Genomic DNA, 21,134 nt, shown 5'->3' on the forward strand with positions numbered 1-21,134 from the left:
TTAACTGAATTTCCTTCAGTAATTTTGCCAAGAATTTGTCTGTTCTCCAGTATTATTTGAAACAACAAGGCATTCAAATATAAAATCATTGAAAACCTGGGACTCTTGATACAGTTTTGGTTTGCAACCATAAACCTCCCCATGGTGCTCAAAACTTTGCCGAAATTTCTTTCTGGGGTTCACTAATGCTGCCTGCTGGCTTGGAGTGCAGCCACAGGAGTATCCACTGCAGCAGCTTCACGAGTAGCCTGCAGGATTCAGCTTCTGCTGTCAGTCTGAGAGATATCTGAGCTACACAGACAAGGAAATGGGCTGAAATTTGGTTTCTTAAATGATGCGTGGAGGGTTTCTCATAACTTCACGGAGTGAGTTCTAACCTTTGAAATTTTGGAAATGTTAATTGGTAAGCTGAGTACTCCACACTTTCATTTATCTGATACTTTTATCTCAGAACTCACATTACCCGAAATTGGATGTGTCTCCTATGTACTGTGAGTCACTTGCTTTGAAAAGGTCTCTGCTAGCTGGAAACCCAGTGACAAGTCTAGATGGCAGGTCGTGTGTTCTGTTTGGATAAACAGGGTTACGCTTCTCACAGGAATTAGTATCAGTAGGAATTAATAAATGACTCATGTTTCAGTCCTGAATTTAATTTCAGAGATTACAGAAAATCTGAATACAAATGACACGCTGAATCGCTTTTGAAATTTGGAAGGAGAAGTGATTCTAAAGAAAATACCAGAGTAAACCTTCTGCCTGAGTCAAAGCAGGGCAAAAGGACTGGTACATATCAGAGTAACTCCAGTGTGCCTGTGCATGCAGCTTTCAGTTTACAGTAAAAAATGAAGTTGATCTTGAGACACTTAATGCTGCATGAAGACAGTCTTTCACTTGGAATGACTGTCAACTGCTCTGTCACATCCTTACTCTTCCCTTGTGGTTGAAAAGCAATAACTCCTCACACAAAAGCCAGGTTCCTGCTCTCTGACACCAAGGCCCTGCCTGTATCCCAAGTGAGGAGCTGCTCGTGCTGCTGCTGCACTTCCATCCTTGTGTGGGACAGGACTGTGCAGTGAGTGCACGTTCCACACACTGACCAAGAAGGCTGAGAAATCACCTTAAAATGAGGGAAATATCCATTTCCAAAAAGAAATTCCAAACAAAATAATGGATTTAAGCAATTTGGTCTGTAACACAGGCATAGTACCAGACCACAGAGGTATATGATGAGGAGTTGAATTCAGGAAAGTTATTTGTCTCAGAACATCCTTTACTTTTTAATGGCTTCTTATTCTCAGTTAAGCATATTCTTAAATGCTTTCTTGAACTGAGGTCTAACAAAGTTACACTTTGATCTTACTGTTAATGATGTTTGGTTCATTTGACTCTAAAATGTGCACTCTATTTGAGTGTGGTTTGACATAGCAAATGAATTATTTACTGACACTTGGCACTGGTACCTTCACCTCTGTGGATTTCTGTAATGTATCATTCTCACTGAAGGTCTGTTCTCTGGAGGATGGGCAGGATTCATTTCCAGTGGCATTAGAAGGAGGTTGGCTCCTGCTCTGAGAAGATTTCCTTTTCAGAAGTAATTTCTGTGGTTTTGTATCTAATCACTGTTTGACTCCTGCTCAGAATTTGATACCAGAGACTTTGGGATAACAGAAAAAGAGACTTACTTTACAAGTTTCCCATTTTCCTAAAAACAAAACGATGCCAAACAAAGAGTTAAACCAATTCAGGGTGTTTCACTGCTTTCATGGAACAGTATTGTCTGAACTCTCTTTGACTGGATTATAGCTGGGGGGGTTGTTTGAATTTATGAGAATATAGTCTTTTGAAGGATTGAAAATCACTACATAAAGAATGTTGAATCTGCAGTTCTAGCTAATTAGTATGGTGTAATTTACATGAAAAATCATGCAGAACACAGAAAAATAGGCAAAGTAAGAGGAGTAGTATTTCCTTGAATAAGTTTTAGATTAAGTAAGATTAAGAGAAGAACATCCTTCAGCATTACTACCCTATCATCAGCACAATGACTAAACCCACTATATCCTACATAAAACATGCTTTAATATATCCAAAGAACAAGAAATTAGGACTGAAAATGTACTGTCATTTTCCTTGGATTAAGGTCAAAGCCTGAGAGAGAGAATATTTTCCTTCATAAATTTAACAGACAATTTCAGTTATAATCACGTCAAGGAAATGAAATCAGAAACAAAAAAAATTCAGAAAGAAAAACTGTAATACTTACATTGGTGACATATTCAATATCCTTCCAAATATTACATTCCCTGGGAAAATCTGCCAAATCTAAAAAATTATCCACTACCACTTGGCCAATCAAGTCATGCCTGGAGAATCTGTCAAAGTCATATACAGAGAAATGGAGTTTCCTTGTGTTCAGATCATTGTATGGAACAGTAAATAAAAAAACTTCATCAAATACTGGATTTAGGGTCTTTCTGTGCACTTTAGTCTGGTGTTTTGTTTTCCTGTCAGGAAGCAGATATATCTTCACGTACGGATCTGAAGTTCCAGAGAAGTCCTTTGCTGGCAGGTTGATGGCCTTGTGAATCTTCACTATCAGCTGCTCTAAATCACAATCGTATTTGAGAATAAAGTTCAGTTTTCCACACGCCTTGCTGTTACTCCTCCGGCCATCGTCCGTGTCCACCGATCTTTGCTTGTACAGCTCTGGCTTAATGCGGCCGATCCCCGTCAGCTGCTCCTGTTTCTGAACCTGCTGGATGTTGAAGTCCGGGTTGGAGAGGTTGAGCTGTCTTCGGATCGAATTGTGCCTTAAGTGGAAATGAAAGAGTTTAAACAGACGTGTTGAGGATGAGAAGAGTCCCTGCACACACACACGTGGAAGATCCTGCTCTCATGTGATGTGTTTTTGTAACGTACGGCGGGGTCAGATCTTTAATCCATGAAGGGATAAAGCGTGAGAACCAACAGTTCTCACAGAGCTGACCCTCAGTGCCAATGTCACTTCATTTCTGCTGCCATATCTGAAACCCAACCTGGCTGAAGAAGGTGACAAAATGGAAATTCATGGCCATTGCAAATCCAAAGGATCTATATCTTATTGGCAAGTATGGTGTGGCATAAGAACTGTAGCTATTTTTATCACTAGCCATTTTTGACTGAATCCTGTAAATTAATGCCTACAAAATGAGTTGCATTATGCAAATGGCAGCAGGGTCAAATGAGCTTGCTGATTTCTGGTTCAGAGAACACTTCCTGACATCTCTGCATTTTAATTACTTGTTGATTTCTACAATTAACAAGTGAGCTGTTCTGGCCTGAAATGGTTTGTTGACCACCCCAACAATTGTTTGTTTTTTCCTCTCATACCTGATGTAATGAGCTCTGTGGTACTTTGGCTGAAAAGCTCCTTTAGTTTCATTACTCGAGGATGAAAAGTTGCTTTTATTTTCAGTCCAGTGAAATTTATTACCTGGAGTCCCTCACTTATTGTGACTGAAATTTCTCCCTGGTGAATGGTAACAGAAATCAAATTTGCAAATCCTGTTGGGGTGAGGGGATGTGAAAGTTGGATTATGTAAAATCCTAATCTTATCTGAGTGGGGTTCCATTTTCTTGTCCTATTCATATTGAGCAGTCACTCAGTTATTGGTGTACCATGAGCTGTGGTTGAATACAGAAAGAGCACATGGAAAATGCTAGCAGAGGATTAGTCCAAAGCTATTTATATTGAATCTAATCAGCAATAGCTCCTCTGCTACCATTGTTCATTCATTCTTTGTAAATACCTGTCTACGCATGCTTAAAACAGGAACAGCCTCTTCTGTACTACCCTAATTTTTTTTCTCTTGTTGCATAATAGATACATAATCTTAGAGCTATACATTAGTCATTTCCAGGATAAAATATCATCATGTAACCAAAAAATAAGTATTTTTTCAACCCTTAAGCTCCTCATTGCAGTGGCAGATGCAGAATATCCTGTGGAGGAATAAAAAGGAGGGCACTTCAGAGACATCTTAGCAGGGACTGTAGCAGGAGCAGCTGCCTGGCCTCTGTGGTCACAGAGAAAAGCCACAGCTGGCTCCCCAGTTATGGCATAAAGCAGCAGAGAAAAGGGTGATGTCTCAGCTGAAGGATGCAGGGTAAGGAAGGCAGGGCCCTCTTGCTCAGTGAAAGAGTCTTTTGGAGAAGCTCTGGGCAAAAGTGAGGGGCAGTGAAAGAGAGGGGTTTGCTGCTCTGTGCCAGCAAATGGCATTGAGCGGGAGTGGGACCTGGACAAGGATCCCTTGGGAGCAGAGAGCCAGTGTGACACCTGTTGGAGAGGGTCAGCCTGGGAACGTGGCCAGAAGAAAGATCTGCACAGGAGAGAAGACCTTGTCTTTGCACTCAGGATGCTGAGGCAAGTTCTTTTACAGATTGACATTAGCATTTGTAATTCTCTGGAAATGTCTCAAATCCTTTCTGAGACGTGTTCTGGACAACTGGCAATTACTGAACTGGCTGTTGTCATCTCACCCGTGTTTCAGGTGTGCCTGCAGGCAAGAGTCTTTGTTAAATTTGCTCTCCCAGATGGCCAGAAGGGAGGCTAGCAAAGAGCCACTGGGCTAGTGCTGTACCTTCTCCAGCTGAAATGCATCTGCTTTGACTCAGATATTTACTGGCTGATCTTCACATGCTGATCCTTTTTCTTACTGTATGAAACATAATCCTTTTATCACCTGCCCCTGCACATACTCTCACCCTCTCCCTTTGCTCTTCCCTCGTGTACTGGTTCTGCAGTTCCCCTGGAGATTTCACTGACTTATTCAGTTCCATTTCCCTCCACAGTCATGACTGTGGCTAAAATCTATGATTTTTAATCCTATTTCTAACTCTTGCAAGTGTTTCATTAGCTTGGCCTACTTTTCTTCTTTGGTTGTTTTAAAAATCTTTGAGGAGATATTACTGAGTGCTCAGCATCAGTGCTAAGTGCAAATGAATATGCTTTACAAGCTAAATCTAGGCTGTTCTGGTGCTTTTAAGAGACACATAGTGCTCTGTGTTATCCAGCTTCTGAGGGAGAAGCACAAATGAGACAGTAGTTTATAGAAGAGTGGAACAGGATTGTGATCCTGTCCTTTCAACCTATGAGGTTTGTGCACCTCAAAGAATAAGGTTTGTGTGATTCTTTTCTTTAAAAGAATGCGGCGAGTAGATGATACATTTTTATCAGATCACTGTATTGAATAATCAAGCTGTCCTTTTTGGACTGTATCTGTATTCATTAATATCAGAGAGAAACTGGAGTTACTGACCGAGCAGAAGAGGTTGGTTCAGTGATCTGCCGGTGCATTCGCGCATTGTGGACGCAGTTCTCCTTCGTTCCCGCCTGGGTGTCTAACGGAATATCAGGGGAGGTGTGGCTGATCTTCATGGAGGACTCTGGATAGGCTGTAGGCTGACCCAGATAATCCTCACTGTAGTCACGGTCATTGGTCTCTGTGTCTGTGTAGTTCAGCGATTCCTGCTTGTTGTCTTTGTTCCCAAATGGCAGACCACGCTCTCGCCAAGGGATCCAGCACAGCTTCCAGGAGACGAACAGAGAGACACCAAACAGAGCAAGACCACAGGCTGTGACAACTAAGGAGAGCAAGCTTATTGAGATATCTGCAAACGAGAAAAACAGAGCCATGTCACTTCTCTGTGCCCTCTGGAGCTCTGCACCTCCGAAGCATCAATATGGGAAGTAAAAGATCTCTGGACTGCAGATCCACAAAAATTAAATTCTGGGCCCTGCAACAGTCATAACATACAAACATATTAAAAGTTCTACGTCCTGCACCCTCCCCCCAAGGAAATTTGTTTGGAATTCAGTTTAAGGCTTACCTTGATAGAACTTGGCTTATATTTTCCCTCTAAAAGCATGGTGGTTTGAAAGGTCATTCTAAATTTATTAAAGGGTTATTCACTTGCTCACTCCACTTTCTACTGATGAAAGATCTGTGCCTGCAGTATGTTTTGCCTTTTTTTTTACCTTTTATCTAGTGCAATTTTTTCCTCCACCTGCTTTACCAGATCTTACTACATTCTCTTCTAGAGACTGTATTCTAGCTGAACACCATGAAAATATGTACAAAAGCACATATATGACCTGAATTTTTTTAGATATTCAACTGGTATATCTTTATTATTTTAATTCCTTTCTTTCTAATTTTAGACTCATTGCCATCTTTGCAAATTATTTTGACTATGCCTTGCTATTCACAATTTAATTAGGATACCAATATCTCCTAGAAACTGAGATTTTTCTGGTTTTTTGGGGTTTTTTGTGTTTTTTTTTTTTTTAACTCCAAAGGCTCTTTTTTCCTGTTTCCAAACTTCTGGTATAAAAAGGAATGTGGACATGACTTTTCTGTTGTTTTTCCCCACATTTTCAGCATTATCCTACTCCATCAACACAACTAAGTTAGAACTGGGACAGGTTTTTGCTCTGTTTTGCTTTGTTTTAAGTTGCACATTGGGAAAATGACTCAGTGGAACAGCTGTTTTTATGGTTACAGTGTTTTTGAAACGAGTCTCTCTGTGGATTACACAATACATCATGCCTTAAACACAATTAGTGAGAATTCTATTTTACTGCCTTAAATCATAAGCACAAGCTGATCAAAGCAATTTTTCACACTGTGTGTAGGTTCAGAATGTCAGGCTGCATCTCTCTAAGCCAACAGCTAGTCTAAATTTTCAAAAGATGGCATGAGGTTGAAACGTACTGCTTCTACCAAGGCAATTATTTAAGAATGACAATTCAGATGAAACAGCCCCAGTCCATTTGAAGGGGAAAAAAAAAGAATATTTTTTTTAAAAAAAGTGGAAAAGTCAATACCTTCTGTCCCTGCTGTGAGTCTCATTCTCACTAGCCAGACAGATTAAATTTCCTCAGAGGGGGGAGTGACACTACAATCCATTTCACATGGGAGCTGTCCAGTTTATTTTGCATGCTGAAAACCCATTTCAAACAATTTTAGATAGCATGGCCCTTTCTGTCCTTCTCCAAGTCATATGAAGAAAAAGCTCATTAAGAGTGGGGACAGCACAGCAGCTGTTTGGAATTACAGCAAAGAGTTTCAGAGCTGAAATTAATTAAAGAAATTCCTCCCATGCATAAAAGGCAATTTGGGAGAAAGTAGAATGGTCTTTCTTGATAATTTTTGAATATTTATTGGTAAACAAGTCTGGCAGTGGAGGCAGAGCACAACCTCTCTGTTTGATTAAAAAGCCGAGGATCTAGGGTGCAGTAGTGAAAGAAGACCTTCAGAATAAAGCAATTTGTCTTGGCCTCCCTGGAGAAGAAGGAAGAAACACATCAGAGGTCTGCAAAAAGGCCTCTTTTTTCAAAGAACTGATTCAAGTAAACGATCCAGCATTGAAAGAAATGAGAAATTGGGAGTTGTCAGAACCAGCCAGAGGATTACAAAGTGAGAACTGGAGACTGCCCAATGCCAAGGATGTGTGAACGTGAGGAACAACTTGAAAGGCAGACCAACAGTCCCCTAATCTTGAAGATGACCTTAGCAAAGGACAGTCTTCTAAAGAACTGAAATCATGAGAAAAAAATACATGAGGGCAGCATGAACTGCTTTTCATTTGGAGAGTTTGGAGGGCTTTAATAACATACTTCTGCATTTGATAATGTAACACCCTTATCTCACAGCTTACTTCCAGAGAAGTTGGGTAGTAAATAGTTCAGGTAACTTGCCAAGTCACAGCATAAGAGGGGGTTGTTTTTTCATTATCTTGGTTTTACTTCTTCCTGACTCCTATGTGTCAGAAAGAAGTTTTTGGTTCTGTGGGCGAAAAAGGGACCATCATGTATCTGTCTTCTACAGAACACACTGAAGGGCAGTGCTCTAAGCTATTACTTTTCATTGCACAGTAATTTTCATATCCTCCACCCCTGCTTGGCAATTTTCAACCATTGGGCAGATCCCAGTGTGAATAGCTGGGGTGAGTGCAGTCCCAAGTGAAGAGATTTTTGGCTGCATCCTGGAGCTGCTTTTCCATTAGCCATATGTACTGTTACATACTGTATTTTCTGTATAATTTTTACTCCATCCTTCCAGATGTCTCAGTTTTTCTAAGCCTGTTTATCTGTATTTTCATGTGCTAGCGGCACTTGTATCTGATGCCAGCGATTTCCTCTGCTTTGTAATACGAGAGAGCAGGGTAAGTCCTTACTTGTTTGCCTTTAGAAAAAAATGAGATCTGCAGCACAGAAAGCGTTCCTCAAAAAATCCAGCTGCTTCTCAATTCACTCTGTTTTCACAAGAATTAGAGCAATGTGTTTTCCAGAGCAGTACCTGATGTTAAGTCTAAACTGCAGCTCTGAACCCCAGTGCAGGCAAGTGCTGCAGGCAAGGCTGAGCAGTTCACAGGCATTTCAGCAGCGTTGCAGGGTATCAGTTCAGTGTGAACGTTGCCCTGTTTCTGAGGATGCTCACTATCAGCATCTGGCCACTTCATTGGTGGCTGACTAATACATCTACTCCCTGTACCTGCTCTGCATCGATACAAGCTGTTGATGCTCTGCAGGGGAGACTCTCGTGAACACAAGCAAGGCCCCTGTGGCACAGGGACTTGCACTGACGTCTTTTCTGGCACAACCACGATGCCAGCCAAATGTCTTGAGGTGTTGATGGCTGCAGTAAGAGCTGAGCTCCCAAATTCCAGCATGTCAGAATGCCTGGACAGTGCTGATAACGGAAAATTTGTTCCACAGAAACTAACCCTCCATTTTTTTGTTAAAAACACGTATTTTTAAAATGGGTTAAAGGAACCGATCAATGCAATTGCATATACTTACAGTTAATTTTTTTATAAACACATCCTCTGCAATATGCTTTCACAAACAAGTAAAGGAGGCCTTTTGATAGACAGAAAATAAGAGGACAGATCTTCAGGTTGGCCCCACATTAAACACAGTAGACTAGGGAACTTCATTTAATTCTTTGTCTATTGAGACTGTAACTGCATTGTTAGAAGACTCAGAAGGCACTGCCATTATTTCCACGCATTTCCAACCACCAGGTGCTCAGCCATGGTGTGCAGTAAAGACAGGGACACAGAGGCTCTCTGAATATCTTGCTCGTGGCGTGTCTTACAGATATGCTGATGTACTAGTCAGTTTTTGACCAGGTTTTCATGTTTCAATTCTTTTTACTCTACTGACTTTCAACTTATTGATCTCTTATGCTCATCAGCGTAATTTGTTCTGACTTTTTTTTTTTTGGTAGCAATTGCAAGGTCAAAAATTATGCAGAAATAACAAGTGAAGTAGAGTTTTCTACCTCTGGATCACATCATCAGTTGTTATCACTGACTGGAGATATGAGCATGGCCTTTTTCTCTGTGACAGATTTTATTACAATCAGTGTGATGACAAAAAGGACTCAGTCCTCTTATCAAAAAGACTCTGATTATGGAGTCGTTGCTGGATCCATTTTTAATTTTTTAACTTACATTTTAAAGTAGATCTGTTACACAGAAAAGAAGAATCTCACTCTTTATGTCAAGTGAATAGTATGATAGGAATATAAATTCTCTTGTCTTCAGATTATTTTAGTGAACAGAATCACAGAATTGTTGGGGAAAGGACCCTTCAGATCACTGAGTTCAGGCATGTATAGGCTACCCAGGACAGTGCCCAAATTTCTCCAGAAATGAACACTCCACAATCTGTGTGGGCATAATCTTGTTTTGGTAAGGGTAAGATACTAAATGTGTAACATTTTTTAGATCACTGTAACCAAAATATCAAAGCTCTAAAATATAACAGCACCTTGTAGATTATCTAGTAAAAAGAAAAAAGAAATAAAATTATGCCTCTATTTTTATAGCACAGGTTTTTAGTACAGATATACTGAACATAAGCTTTTAGATTGAATTTGAATAAAATCATAGATTGTTCTAAAAGAATTTGAATAGTGTTGAATTTTTACATAGATGTAGCATGATTCCTGTTCAGTATGAGAGGTTGCAAGAGCAAAGATAAATGGATAATGATCCAATTCAAACTCTGAGAGTACAAAAGTGCAGGCCTGTGACTTGTTTTTTTCCAACATAAATGGTTGAGCCTTACCCTCTCAAATTCTGATGCTGAAAAAACTTACCAAAAAATGAGGCAAGCGAAATACCGAAATGATAGAGGTGGTTTTTTTGTCTGTTTATACCTGAAACAAGGAATGAAGTAATTTATTTTCCTTCTTGTGTTTATTAAGTTACCATTTGCATTGTTAAGTTTTATACAAAAATCAAATATCTAAATTAGCCAACAATGAGAGACATCAATAGCTAATGCAGATCAATTTTTGTGCCTAGACATGAGGCTGGAGTTACGGAGTTCAAAAGCACAAACTGTACTACATATATTTGGATTCACCTGACTCCAAAAGATTCAAATAAGAAGACATATAAAAAAGGAAAAATAAGTGGGAATTTCTCATCAACCAGGCACAGACAGGACAAAGGAACTGCTGATCAATAATATAATTATTTAGATAATCAAGTTGTTGGTTGTCTGGATGTGACAGGTGTTCTATTAAATGAACTCCTTTCCCAACAAACTGGTTGTAATTTGGTTTAACTTGAGGCTTAAAGAGTTTTACCCAAAATTCTAACTGGAAGAGTTCTTTTAACATGTTCTCATTGAAATAAAACAAGTTTTCTTCTCTATCCTATTTATTCTTCTCTTTTTATTAAAATGACTATTCAGATATACCAGTATTATTGTAATATACACGTTGATCTGTTGGGGCAAGTTTGGCTAGAAAGAAGTGAAACAAATCTTAGCAATTTAAAATCTTGCATTACAAGCATTTTTTCCTTATTTAGAACCCAACAAATTTCAAAAGGCATTCAATTAAAATAATAAAATGAATTTGTTCTGAATAATCATATTACTAAACTTTAAGATATATTGGGGCAGATCAGTCAATCTTTGTGAATATGATTATCTGAATTCAGCAGAAGTTTCAAGCTGTCACTTCCCGAGGAAAAAATATGTTCCTCTTTTGATTACTTTTTTGCTGCTTAAGAGGAGATTTTAAGGAATATGAAGGGGTCAGACACTCAATTTCTTGAAAAACAATGGAAACATCAGTGCCTATTGCTTAAATCTTAGCTGTGCTTTTGAAAATCTAAATTGTCTTTCTCTTTTGTAAATATATCCAGGAGGGTTAGCCATCATTCAGCTCAGTAATTGTACTGTAAAAACCACTGTCGTTTTGGTTTTTTTTTTTTACACCTAGCAGTTTAAGACCCTAGCTTTTCCAGAGAAGAAGTGCTCTTGGCATTGAGTGTCTGAAGCAGTTTTTAACCTAATATTGCAGTGTAGTTTCCTTTGTGCTTCACGGGTTTTCCTTAATTAACATACCTGGCACTCGTTCAGGATGGAAGGTGTCTCTTTGCCAAGACTCCTGAGACAAAGGAATAATTCTCACCTAATGTATTCTTCTCTGAAATACTCTTAATTATTTTTAATACTGTGTTTAGAAACTTTCTGGGCAATTCTTTAAAGTAAGGCAGCTAAAAGACAAGGGAATTAATCTCAGATTATACTAATTTTACTACACTCCAACTTTTATATGTCTGACCCTGACGTTTATGAATGTGGACCAACAAAAGAGGCCTAAATGAGACCAGTCAGGGCTTCACGTGGTGATAACATTCTCCATGCTCTGAAAATGTATTTGTAACAGGGTCTCACTGGTTTTTGAAGCTGTTATGAGCTTTTAGTGGCTTTTTTTTCCTCCCAGGTTGTGTGTTCTACATAGTCTAGGTAGGTTTTAGGGTATGTAAAGCTCTTGTGTTGGTTAAGACACTGTTCTGATCCTCTGCGTGACTTGCACGACTTTTTATTCCTAAATAGTGTTACAAATTCCAGTTTATCACTGTGTGCTTTTTCTTCATTTGCTTGGCTTGGGTTACAAATTTGTTTAATGTTTTCTCAGGGATTGCCTGATATTAACTAAATCTCATAAATTAACGAGATCAATGAAATATAATCCTAGGATTTCACCAAGATGCTTGTCAAATAGTCTAAAGGTACACAAATTCCACAGCACAATTTTGACATCGAATCAGAATTCCTAAATGACCATACAAAATACACACAACAAGAAGTTGTGCAAAGGCAGTAAGAGATTTGTTTGCACAGAATGTTTTTCCAGCAGCAATTGCTGTGATCCTATTCAAAACCGACATAAGATTGACATAACAGTTTATTGGTAAGATCACAAAATTAAAGCTTTAAGTGGAAAAAAAAAAAAGAACTTAAGGCAAATTGTTCATGGATATACATAAGAAAAAAGTACTAAAAACAGCAAAACATTATTTTCTTTTGTATCAGCAGAAAGTTTTGCTTATTAAGAAGAAAAGTTATGTAGGTTTTTTTTAAATTCAGGTAAGTTGGCTTCATACTGGACAGCTTATTAATTACAATAAAAACTGTATGTGAATTTGTTTTGAGAAGAATTTACTTTTGTTTGCACACCTATCTCTAATATATTTAGTCTGCATTAATGCAAATTTCCTTGACAACTTAGCTGAGACATAATATTCTGCTACAGTTTGTAAGTGACAAAGAAGTCTTTACTAATCAGACAGCTGGCTGAATGAGAAGTGATTTTTAAAGACACAGTTGAGAAGAGTTGTACGTTCAAGGCTTGCATTCTTCTTTCTGACATCTTGCAGTTTTATCTCCTGACAAAGAATGATGCTGTTCCTCTTGTGAAAACTAAAGCTTCTGTTTCACCATCAACAGGGACACAAAGCAGAGCAGAAAACAAAACGTTTCATGTCTGCGCATACACAACTTTAATAAGATTTGTCCAGGTTCCCATGCCTCATTCTTGATACTTTTTTGGTTATTTCCACATTCTTTTTCAACATATGCTTCACACAACTGATAAATTACGCAAAATTACTGTATACTTTCAGTTCATCATATTGAGCGAAAAATGCTATAAACTGGGGGAAAAATCCACAGATAGTAATATAATAGAAGAGAGAACACCACTTCTAGGCATACCATGCCAGATTTTCAAGTACCCTATATATGGAGATGGCTTAAATGGCTCTATTTCATCCTGGTAGGAGAACCACTTAGGATGCTACATTTGCAGGAAATGTAGCCGGAGCAAAGGAACACGAAATCTTCTAAAAGCCTTTTGGCATTTGAGACATGCTTGTATCTTGTTAGCTAAAAGGGAAAGCTGGTGATATGACGTGTGGGAAAGAAATTTTGGGGGTATACACTTACACTGCAAACTCCTATGACCACCAGTAGCTGTATTTTGTAGGAGTTAAGTTCCTGTGACTATAGCCAAAAGCCACAAGGCATATTTCCACCCACTTTCTTTTGCTACTCCTTGTGCATTAAATCGTAGAATCAGATGATTTATTCCAAGCAAATAATTAATACGATACACTTAGACTTTTCTTTTTCCTGCAGAATCATTCAAAAAGTGAAAGGAGTTGCTAACTAATATTTTGCAAGTGTTTATCCTGGGGTTTTTTTGTGATATGGAAAATAGAAGTCCATACAGTAATTGAGGAATTTAACTTCTCATCTAGTCATAGAAAATGACCAGTCACTTTTGGCAAGTACTGTGTATGCTCCCTCATTAGCAGAATGAAAGGTTTTAATAGCAAAGTGAAGGATGGAGAATGAATAAAGAATAACCTGGCAGAAATTTTCCAGTGGAAATTCTTCGACAAATTGTGTGTATTAAAAATTATGAAACTGTCAAGATTTGTGAATATTTTAATGACTAAGCCATCAGAGCACACATTAATCTTGAATGTTATGACCTTATGAATAATAACAAAGAGAAATTGCCATTTATTTCTGCAATATATAGCCAGTCCCAGGGAGTCCTCAGGTTATGGAAGGAGAGCAAACAGCTTGTTTGAACCAGGCCAACAGGCTTTAGGTTCCATTATAGTCCTTGAAAGCCCAGTAAGTCACAATAAATATTAAAATGTTTGAGAGTACTAAAGGAAATGACAGAGAAGGATTTCATTTCCCATTTGTATAAAACTGTACAGTAATATTGTACAGTTCAATCAAAGTGCTCAAAACAACAGGTACAGAGATTGTAGAATCATAGAATGGTTTGAGTTGGATGGGACCTCAAAGATCATCTGATCTCAAACCTGCTACAATGGGCAGGGACACCTTCCACTAGACCAGGTTGCTCAGACCCCCATCCAGCCTGGCCTTGAACACTTCCAGGGATGGGGCAGCCACAGCTTCTCTGGGTAATCTGTTCCAGTGCCTTATCACCTTCTCAGCAAAGAATTTTTTCCTAATTTCTAATCTAAACCTACTGTCTTTCAGCCTGAATCCATTCTCCCTTGTCCTGTCACTACATGCCCTTGTAAAATGTCCCTCTCCATCTTCCTTGTAGGGTCTCTTCAGGTACTGGAAGACCACAATTAGGTCACCCAAAAGCTTCTCTTCTCCAGGCTGAACAATCCCAATTCTCTCAGCCTTTCCTCATAGGAGAGGTGCTCCATCCCTCTAATCACCTTGGTGGCCTCCTCTGGACTCACTCCAACAGCTCCATGTCCTTCCTGTGCTGGGGACCCCAGAGCTGGATGCAACAGTCCATGTGGGGATCTCACCTAGTTATGTTAATAACCATAATAACCCGTTTTTGCTAATAACCATTAGCAATATAATTTGATATGCTAATAAAAATAATAAAGAAGCAGTAATATTTTCTATAACATTCTGATTGATTTCTTTTAATTTTTATACCCTTTAGGGCACAATATTTCAGGGTAAAAGCAAAAAAAAAAAAATAGTATTTATCCAAATGTCTCACTGAATGAGTTTTTTTGGTGGGAAAATTTGTGGAATTAAATTACTGGACCATGGGAGATGTGGATAGACCACTAAAGTGCGTGAAATACTGTTTGAGCTTCAGCAAAATTTGTTTCACATTATTAAAGACATATCTAACATTAATAAAGACATATATATGTAAATATATATACAAACACATCTATGATGGGATGAATATGATTTAAAAATACTTTCAGAGAGCCAGCCATAATGATTAATATGAGTCATGTTGCTCATATACTTCTAGTAAAAATCTATATTTTTCTTTCAGATTTCCATTTCTTTCCTACTGGAGGCATTAAATTTCATCTAGCAGTTGGCTCCTTGTCCCTATAATCTTATTAAGTTCAGTGAAAACCATTAGCCCTTCTGATTTTGAATAACCCCCAAAAAATTATCTGTTTTTGAACTTTCTTAATTTTGGTTTGGTTTCTTTTTTTTTTTAGGAAATATATATGTAAGAAATAAGAAGACAGTATTACTCTTCTGGGCAATTTATGTAGAATAGAAGTGCAAGCTTCTCTTTAAAGTCAGATTGTTTGGACTGGAAATGAGGTCAATTACTTCATTAGCTTCCTTTTCAGAATCAACTACTCTAAGCCTACATTATGGGACTTTGGCACGTCACAGTGGTTCAATATTTACAATTCTTGCTTTACATTTAAGGAAGAGCCAAAATTAATTTGCTTTTTCTATACCAGCAGATCATAAAAAGGTTGTCACAAATGTTGAAACCTCACAAGGGCCTTCAGGAAGGTTGCCTGCATAGACTGATATGGACAAAGAGGAATTGTACTGCTCAAATTATGTTGCTCACTAACATCTTAAACTGATTAAACAGCCTGATTTTTCTTTTAGAGAGGAACTGTTGGCATAAAGGGAAATAAAGACAGCCCTGAAAGCTTTTATCCTTCTAAGATGAGGAGCCAGATGCACTTTAATGTTCACACTGACTCTTTTTAAAAGTATTTCAGCCATGGCAAATGTATTATGCATCTGTTGTTCTTTTTGAACTTAGGGTTCCCATTTTATAAAAGGAAGCTTTTTTGGCTGATCCATATGTATTAGAGTGTGATGGAAGTCTTACTGACTGGGATATTTACTACTAAGAAAGATAATGAATTAATAATTTACAATCAGATCGTGTTTACTATGAATTCACTGTTTGAAAAAAATATATGGAATATACTTCTTTTCCATTCATACCCCTCTTCATTTCCAGAGAGCAAAAGAAATGAGCTCAAGGCTTCTACAGACTTACAAATGGGTAAATATGGAAATTATAAAATCATAGAATCACTTAGGCTGGAAAAGATCTTTCAGATCGTTGAGTCCAACTGTCTTGTCTGCCTGAAACACTCTCTAAGAGAAAACTGTAAAGCAGATATATGAAAACAGAAAATCAAGCAAAATCTCAAGTGAAACATCCTAAGAATGTAGCAGCTAAAGAACAGAACTGAGAAACAGATTTGATAAAAATTATCATTCAGACTGCTCTTCTGCTTTTTCATTCCTAGACGGGGATTATTTTAAGGCTGTGATGCTCTTGGAAGCCTTCCTAATTTTGGCAAATCCAAATACAGAGAAGAACTTCAACTTGCTTGTTTTTGCAAAACATATACTGAAGAATGTATGCTCTGAGTAAGAACTGAACATATCGGGATTTCTGTCTTCTTGGGTTCAATTGTGCATTCAGGCAAGATATTATATTAAAAGGAATCTGTAGAAAGAACTAATAGCAATAACTCAATCTCTTATGAACTAAATAATTTCATGTTGTACGTAGTTGTGAATGTAAAATTGAAACTGGACAGCTTGAGGGGTTTTTCTTCTTGTACTTAACCAGTTTTATGGAGTGGAAAGCTGATATACTGCAATTAAAACCAACAAAGCAAATATTGAACACAGTATAGTGATGACAGATGTCACCCTATCCCAGATTAATGGACCCACCCTGCTCAATATTTGGTACCAAGAAGAAAGCAGGAGAGTCTAATCCTGCTGTTCCAGTGAGGGTACCCAAATTGTGCTGGGTTCCAGAAATGAGTGCACTGAAGTTTAGAGGCTGAGAAGGATGGTAATAATCTTCCTGCCCAAGTCACTCCCTGAGGCTGTCTGTTCCTACTCCACAACATGCAGGAGGTGTCCAAATACGTGGTTTTCTCACCAAACAGCAAACTGGCAGGGAGCACACAGTACTGTAGCTGACTGAGGGATAAATTCAGGGCTTTACTCTCTACAGCTGATTGAAGCACTTTGATTGAGCTATAATAGATTAAAAAGAGAAAAAAAATCAAGAGGATAATAAACCTGAACTGTGCACTTTAGCAACAGGGAAGTAACTGTGTCATTGTTACTCTCAAAAATATAGATGTCAAAGTTCACAGATGGGATGCTAACTGTTGTCAGTGACTCCTGAAGATTAATCTATTAATATGCCCTTAAATTCCTGAGTAAAGTTGGACAGTTATATCTGGAGAAATGCAGTGCTAACACATGGTCAAAGGGGTATGCTCAACAAATCAGTTACTGTGAAAAGCTCAGGAGTTTCTGAGAACCTGCTGGATTCACAGGGAAAACAAATCTTTAGAAGGAGACAGGTGGAGGACAAGGGACAAAGATGAAACTTTAACCCTATGTGCTGCCAGCTTCCAAAATATGCCAGTCCCTCTTGTACCTTTCTGTTAACAATACCCATAGCATTGTATTATGGAATAATAAAGCATAAATGCCAAAGAACAGCATAAATAACTAGTTCATTATGGCAAAAATTCTAGGTGACAAGATCAAGATATTTCAGCTCTTAAGGAAAACAGCTTATTTTTGCCCTTACACCTATATGTAAAACCAGACATTTTCCAACAAACACAATCCTTCAGGAAAGGCCTGCTGCATCAGAAGTTAATTTATTTTTCATTCATCTTGACATATAGGTCAAGATACTAACACTTCAGCATTTCAGGTTTTTAAAGGTGATAGTAACTTAACTGAATACATTAGCCTTACATCTATCTGGAGGTTTCAAATGCTGCAAGGGGCTTCGTGGTACATTTTTCACCTAAGAAAAGCAGGAAGTGTTATTTTAGATATTTAAGAAACACCATGAGCCTTTTTGCACAACTAAAGAAACTTGTGAGCACCAGAGACTAAGGTCAGAGAAAAGATCAGAAGCTCTCAGGCTCATATGAAAAGTCATTTATAGCAATGACTGTCTGTTGAACCCTGTTTACCAGTATCAACCACTTTGAAGAAGTATGTTACTTTGATGCATCTAAAAATGTTCATCAATTAAAAAATTAACAGTTATTCTTTCAAAAGCATGCTGAGGATTTTGATCTGTTTTCCTCAATGACAATGAACAGGCACACTTAATGCACTCCATTTGTCAAACACTGCAGGCTCAGGCAGATGGCTCCACACCAATTTACATTGCTCTGTGTATTCAAAGGTTTCTCCTTTGCTTTCTTCACATATACACTCACATATGTACATCCCAAGTCTAATATACATCAGCATGGGTGGAAAGCTAAGATTCTGAAATATACAATAAATACAAATAAACTGACCGCTGACATAAGCTTAATAAATGATGCTGCCTCGAGGGCTTTGGTGTTTAAAAAAATTAGGTAGAAATGATAAGTAAAATAGGTCTGGAGGGGGATAACAGCTCTCAGATCTGTATGGTTGGAGCAGTTTACTGAGGGAGCTTGCTCTGTTTTGGCTGAGCTGTAAGGAGTCGTGTGAGAGAGCCAAAGGCAAGCTTTCCTCCTTGGTTATACAGGTACTGAGTCACCCTCCCTGGAGTATTTAAAAGATGTCTAGGTATGGCACCTTGGCACTTAGGGACATGGTTTAGTGGTGGGCTTGGCAGTGCTGGGCTAACAGTTGGCCTCAATGATCTTAAGGGTCTTTTCCAACCTTAAGTGATTCTATTCTGTGATTCTATGAAAAAGTCACAGTCATACAGTGATCTCAGAATTGCAAAACTAAATCCTCTATGCATCTGTGATACCCTGATTTTTACCAGCAGTTAGATACAGGCTTATTTTTATGCCCAGGAATCACTTAATTACCCTTCAGAAGTAATTAAGATAAGGGGTTGACACCTTTCTTGTCAAAGTCTTCTGACAACCTCTCTGATGCACAGTAGCTTCATTACTGTCCATCAACTTACAGTATGCCTCTCAGCCTCTTGGATGATGACAAGAAGGTCTACTATAGATATTTTCCCCCAGTGTTATCAAACATGAATGGGAAAAGATATGCAAATCCAGATTTTTAAGGGAAAGATGTAATTGAAAATATTTCAAAGAGAAATTTGCAATCTATCTTTTTCAGGTTTTGTCTTAATTGAAGTTTAGTGACTTCTGCTATACATCTGAGACATAAGTGACAGCCTTCTGTCCTTATTTAACTAATCAATAATGCTGCTGTTGATAGGATGAGTAAATTAATTTTTTTAAAGCAAGATTTATTCATGAAAGCTGCTAAAAAGCATTAAAATTTTGTATGTGTTCTCTCCAAGTGTCTGAACATAGACAGTTAAAACCACTGTGAGTAAATCTGGATCTGAAAAATGTTAATGGAATGTAAACAGTGCAACAAATATGTTCAGAAACCCTAGTGAATATTTGAAGAATTGTTTGTTTTTCTATTCACATTACCAAGTAGTTTGTGGAATAAAGCTGTTAAAATATCTCAGTGATTAAACTGTTTATTACTAAGTAGCTTTTCCCCTTCTTCTAGAAATGTCAAAGTTATTTAAATGCCTTTTTACAAACAGGAGCAGAAACCAAGATGTAGCACAGTTCTCAAGGTGAGATTCGGTAAATCAGTTGAAAAGTTAAAAATGGAACCTGGATCTTCTCACTTCTGATTGTGAGTCTAGCAACTTTCCAGTTGCTTCTCCAGTGAAGCAGGATGCAAGCAAAGAGAAGGGATGCAGGGAGTTCAACAAGCCTTGCTTAGCACACAAGCAAGACTTTGACCACAGACAGTGTGGCTTCTTCAAATAATCTGGTTATAAAAATGAGTTAATTAAATAACTGAGTCCTGAGAAAGTTGTCATCCCTCCAAGCACACCTGCTTTCCGTGAGGCAGCAGGCACTCTGCCAGCGTGTGAAGTACTGACACCATGAACAGACCTCTGCAGGAAGAAAGTGATACAGAGAGGCAAAAAAAAATGCGTCACCAGCTCTGCAGCATAAAGGGACTGATGCTGAGCATTGGTTCTTAGGTTGGAAACAAAAAAATCAGGAGTTTTTTGGGTAGATTTCAGGAAGACTAGAATACCATGTATCATAGAATTGTAGAATCATAGAATGGTTTGAGTTAAAGCTCATCTATTCCCAAGTCCCTGATGATGGGCAGGGATACCTTCCAAAAGACCAGGTTGCTCAGAGTCCCATCCAACCTGGTCTTGAACACTTCTCTGGCATCCACAACTTCTCTGGGCCTCACCACTCTTGCAGTACAGAATTTTTTCCTAATATGTAATCTAAACCTTTTCTCTCTCAGTTTGAATCCATTCCTCCTTGTCCTGTCACTCCAGGCCCTTGCAAAAAGTGTCTCTCCATCATTCCTGTCAGCTGCCTTCAGTTACTGAAAGGCCACAGTTAGGTCACCCCCTAAATAAAAGAGAAGCCTTCTCTTTTCCAAGCTGAACAAACACAATTTTCTCAGCCTTTCCTTGTAGGGGAGGTGCTCCATCTCTCTGATCAACCTGGTGGCCTCCTCTGGACTCACTCCAACAGGCTGATGTGCTTCCTGTGCAATTACAAATAAATTCCAAAGCAATGACAGTCAACATCTGTAATAAAAAACTGAAGCAGAGGTTTTGATAAATGTAACAATTCTGGAAGATCTAAGCAGAAAATCCAAGCAATGATATTTATGTACAATACTAAATGATTCCTACAATAAAGATTTGTAGTAGTCTTGCATGCCCTGTGTAATGTATCCCATCTTCTTGTGGAATATGTAATTGTAATCAAAGTTAATAGCCTCTTCTAACTTGGAATTCTGCAGATTTCAATCTTTCTATGCTTTCTTCTAAAGCAAACTCTGCAGTATTTCTTTTATAATCTTTTATTATCAAAAGACCATTTTACATATTATATAAGAACTTTAATCTGATAATTAATTGAATGGAGAATAGAAAAATAATTAAATGGATTAAAAGTAAGCTCTAAAGTAGTTTGAAAGTGCTGGAAATCAGTCCATGGTATTTAGGCTTGTTTTTCCACTT

At 38.1% G+C, this 21,134-nt stretch overlaps 1 protein-coding gene across 4 annotated transcripts in view; it reads right to left on the reverse strand.

Moving 5' to 3' along the window:
• SYT9 (synaptotagmin 9) overlaps positions 1-21,134 on the reverse strand; it is a 70,661-nt gene that overhangs the window by 32,893 nt on the left and 16,634 nt on the right. For all 4 annotated transcript variants that reach the window (XM_051804187.1, XM_051804190.1, XM_051804188.1 and 1 more), the window contains exons 2-3: positions 5,298-5,649; positions 2,264-2,810 (exon numbers count right to left, since the gene is read on the reverse strand). In XM_051804187.1, the coding sequence (XP_051660147.1) occupies positions 2,264-2,810; positions 5,298-5,649 (899 nt within the window). The remainder of the gene's footprint in view (positions 1-2,263; positions 2,811-5,297; positions 5,650-21,134) is intronic.

This window comes from Manacus candei, unplaced genomic scaffold (assembly GCF_025592945.1).
Source record: "Manacus candei isolate 608988 ecotype Guabito, Panama unplaced genomic scaffold, ASM2559294v1 h1tg000060l, whole genome shotgun sequence".
In the NCBI taxonomy this organism is placed as follows: domain Eukaryota; kingdom Metazoa; phylum Chordata; class Aves; order Passeriformes; family Pipridae; genus Manacus; species Manacus candei.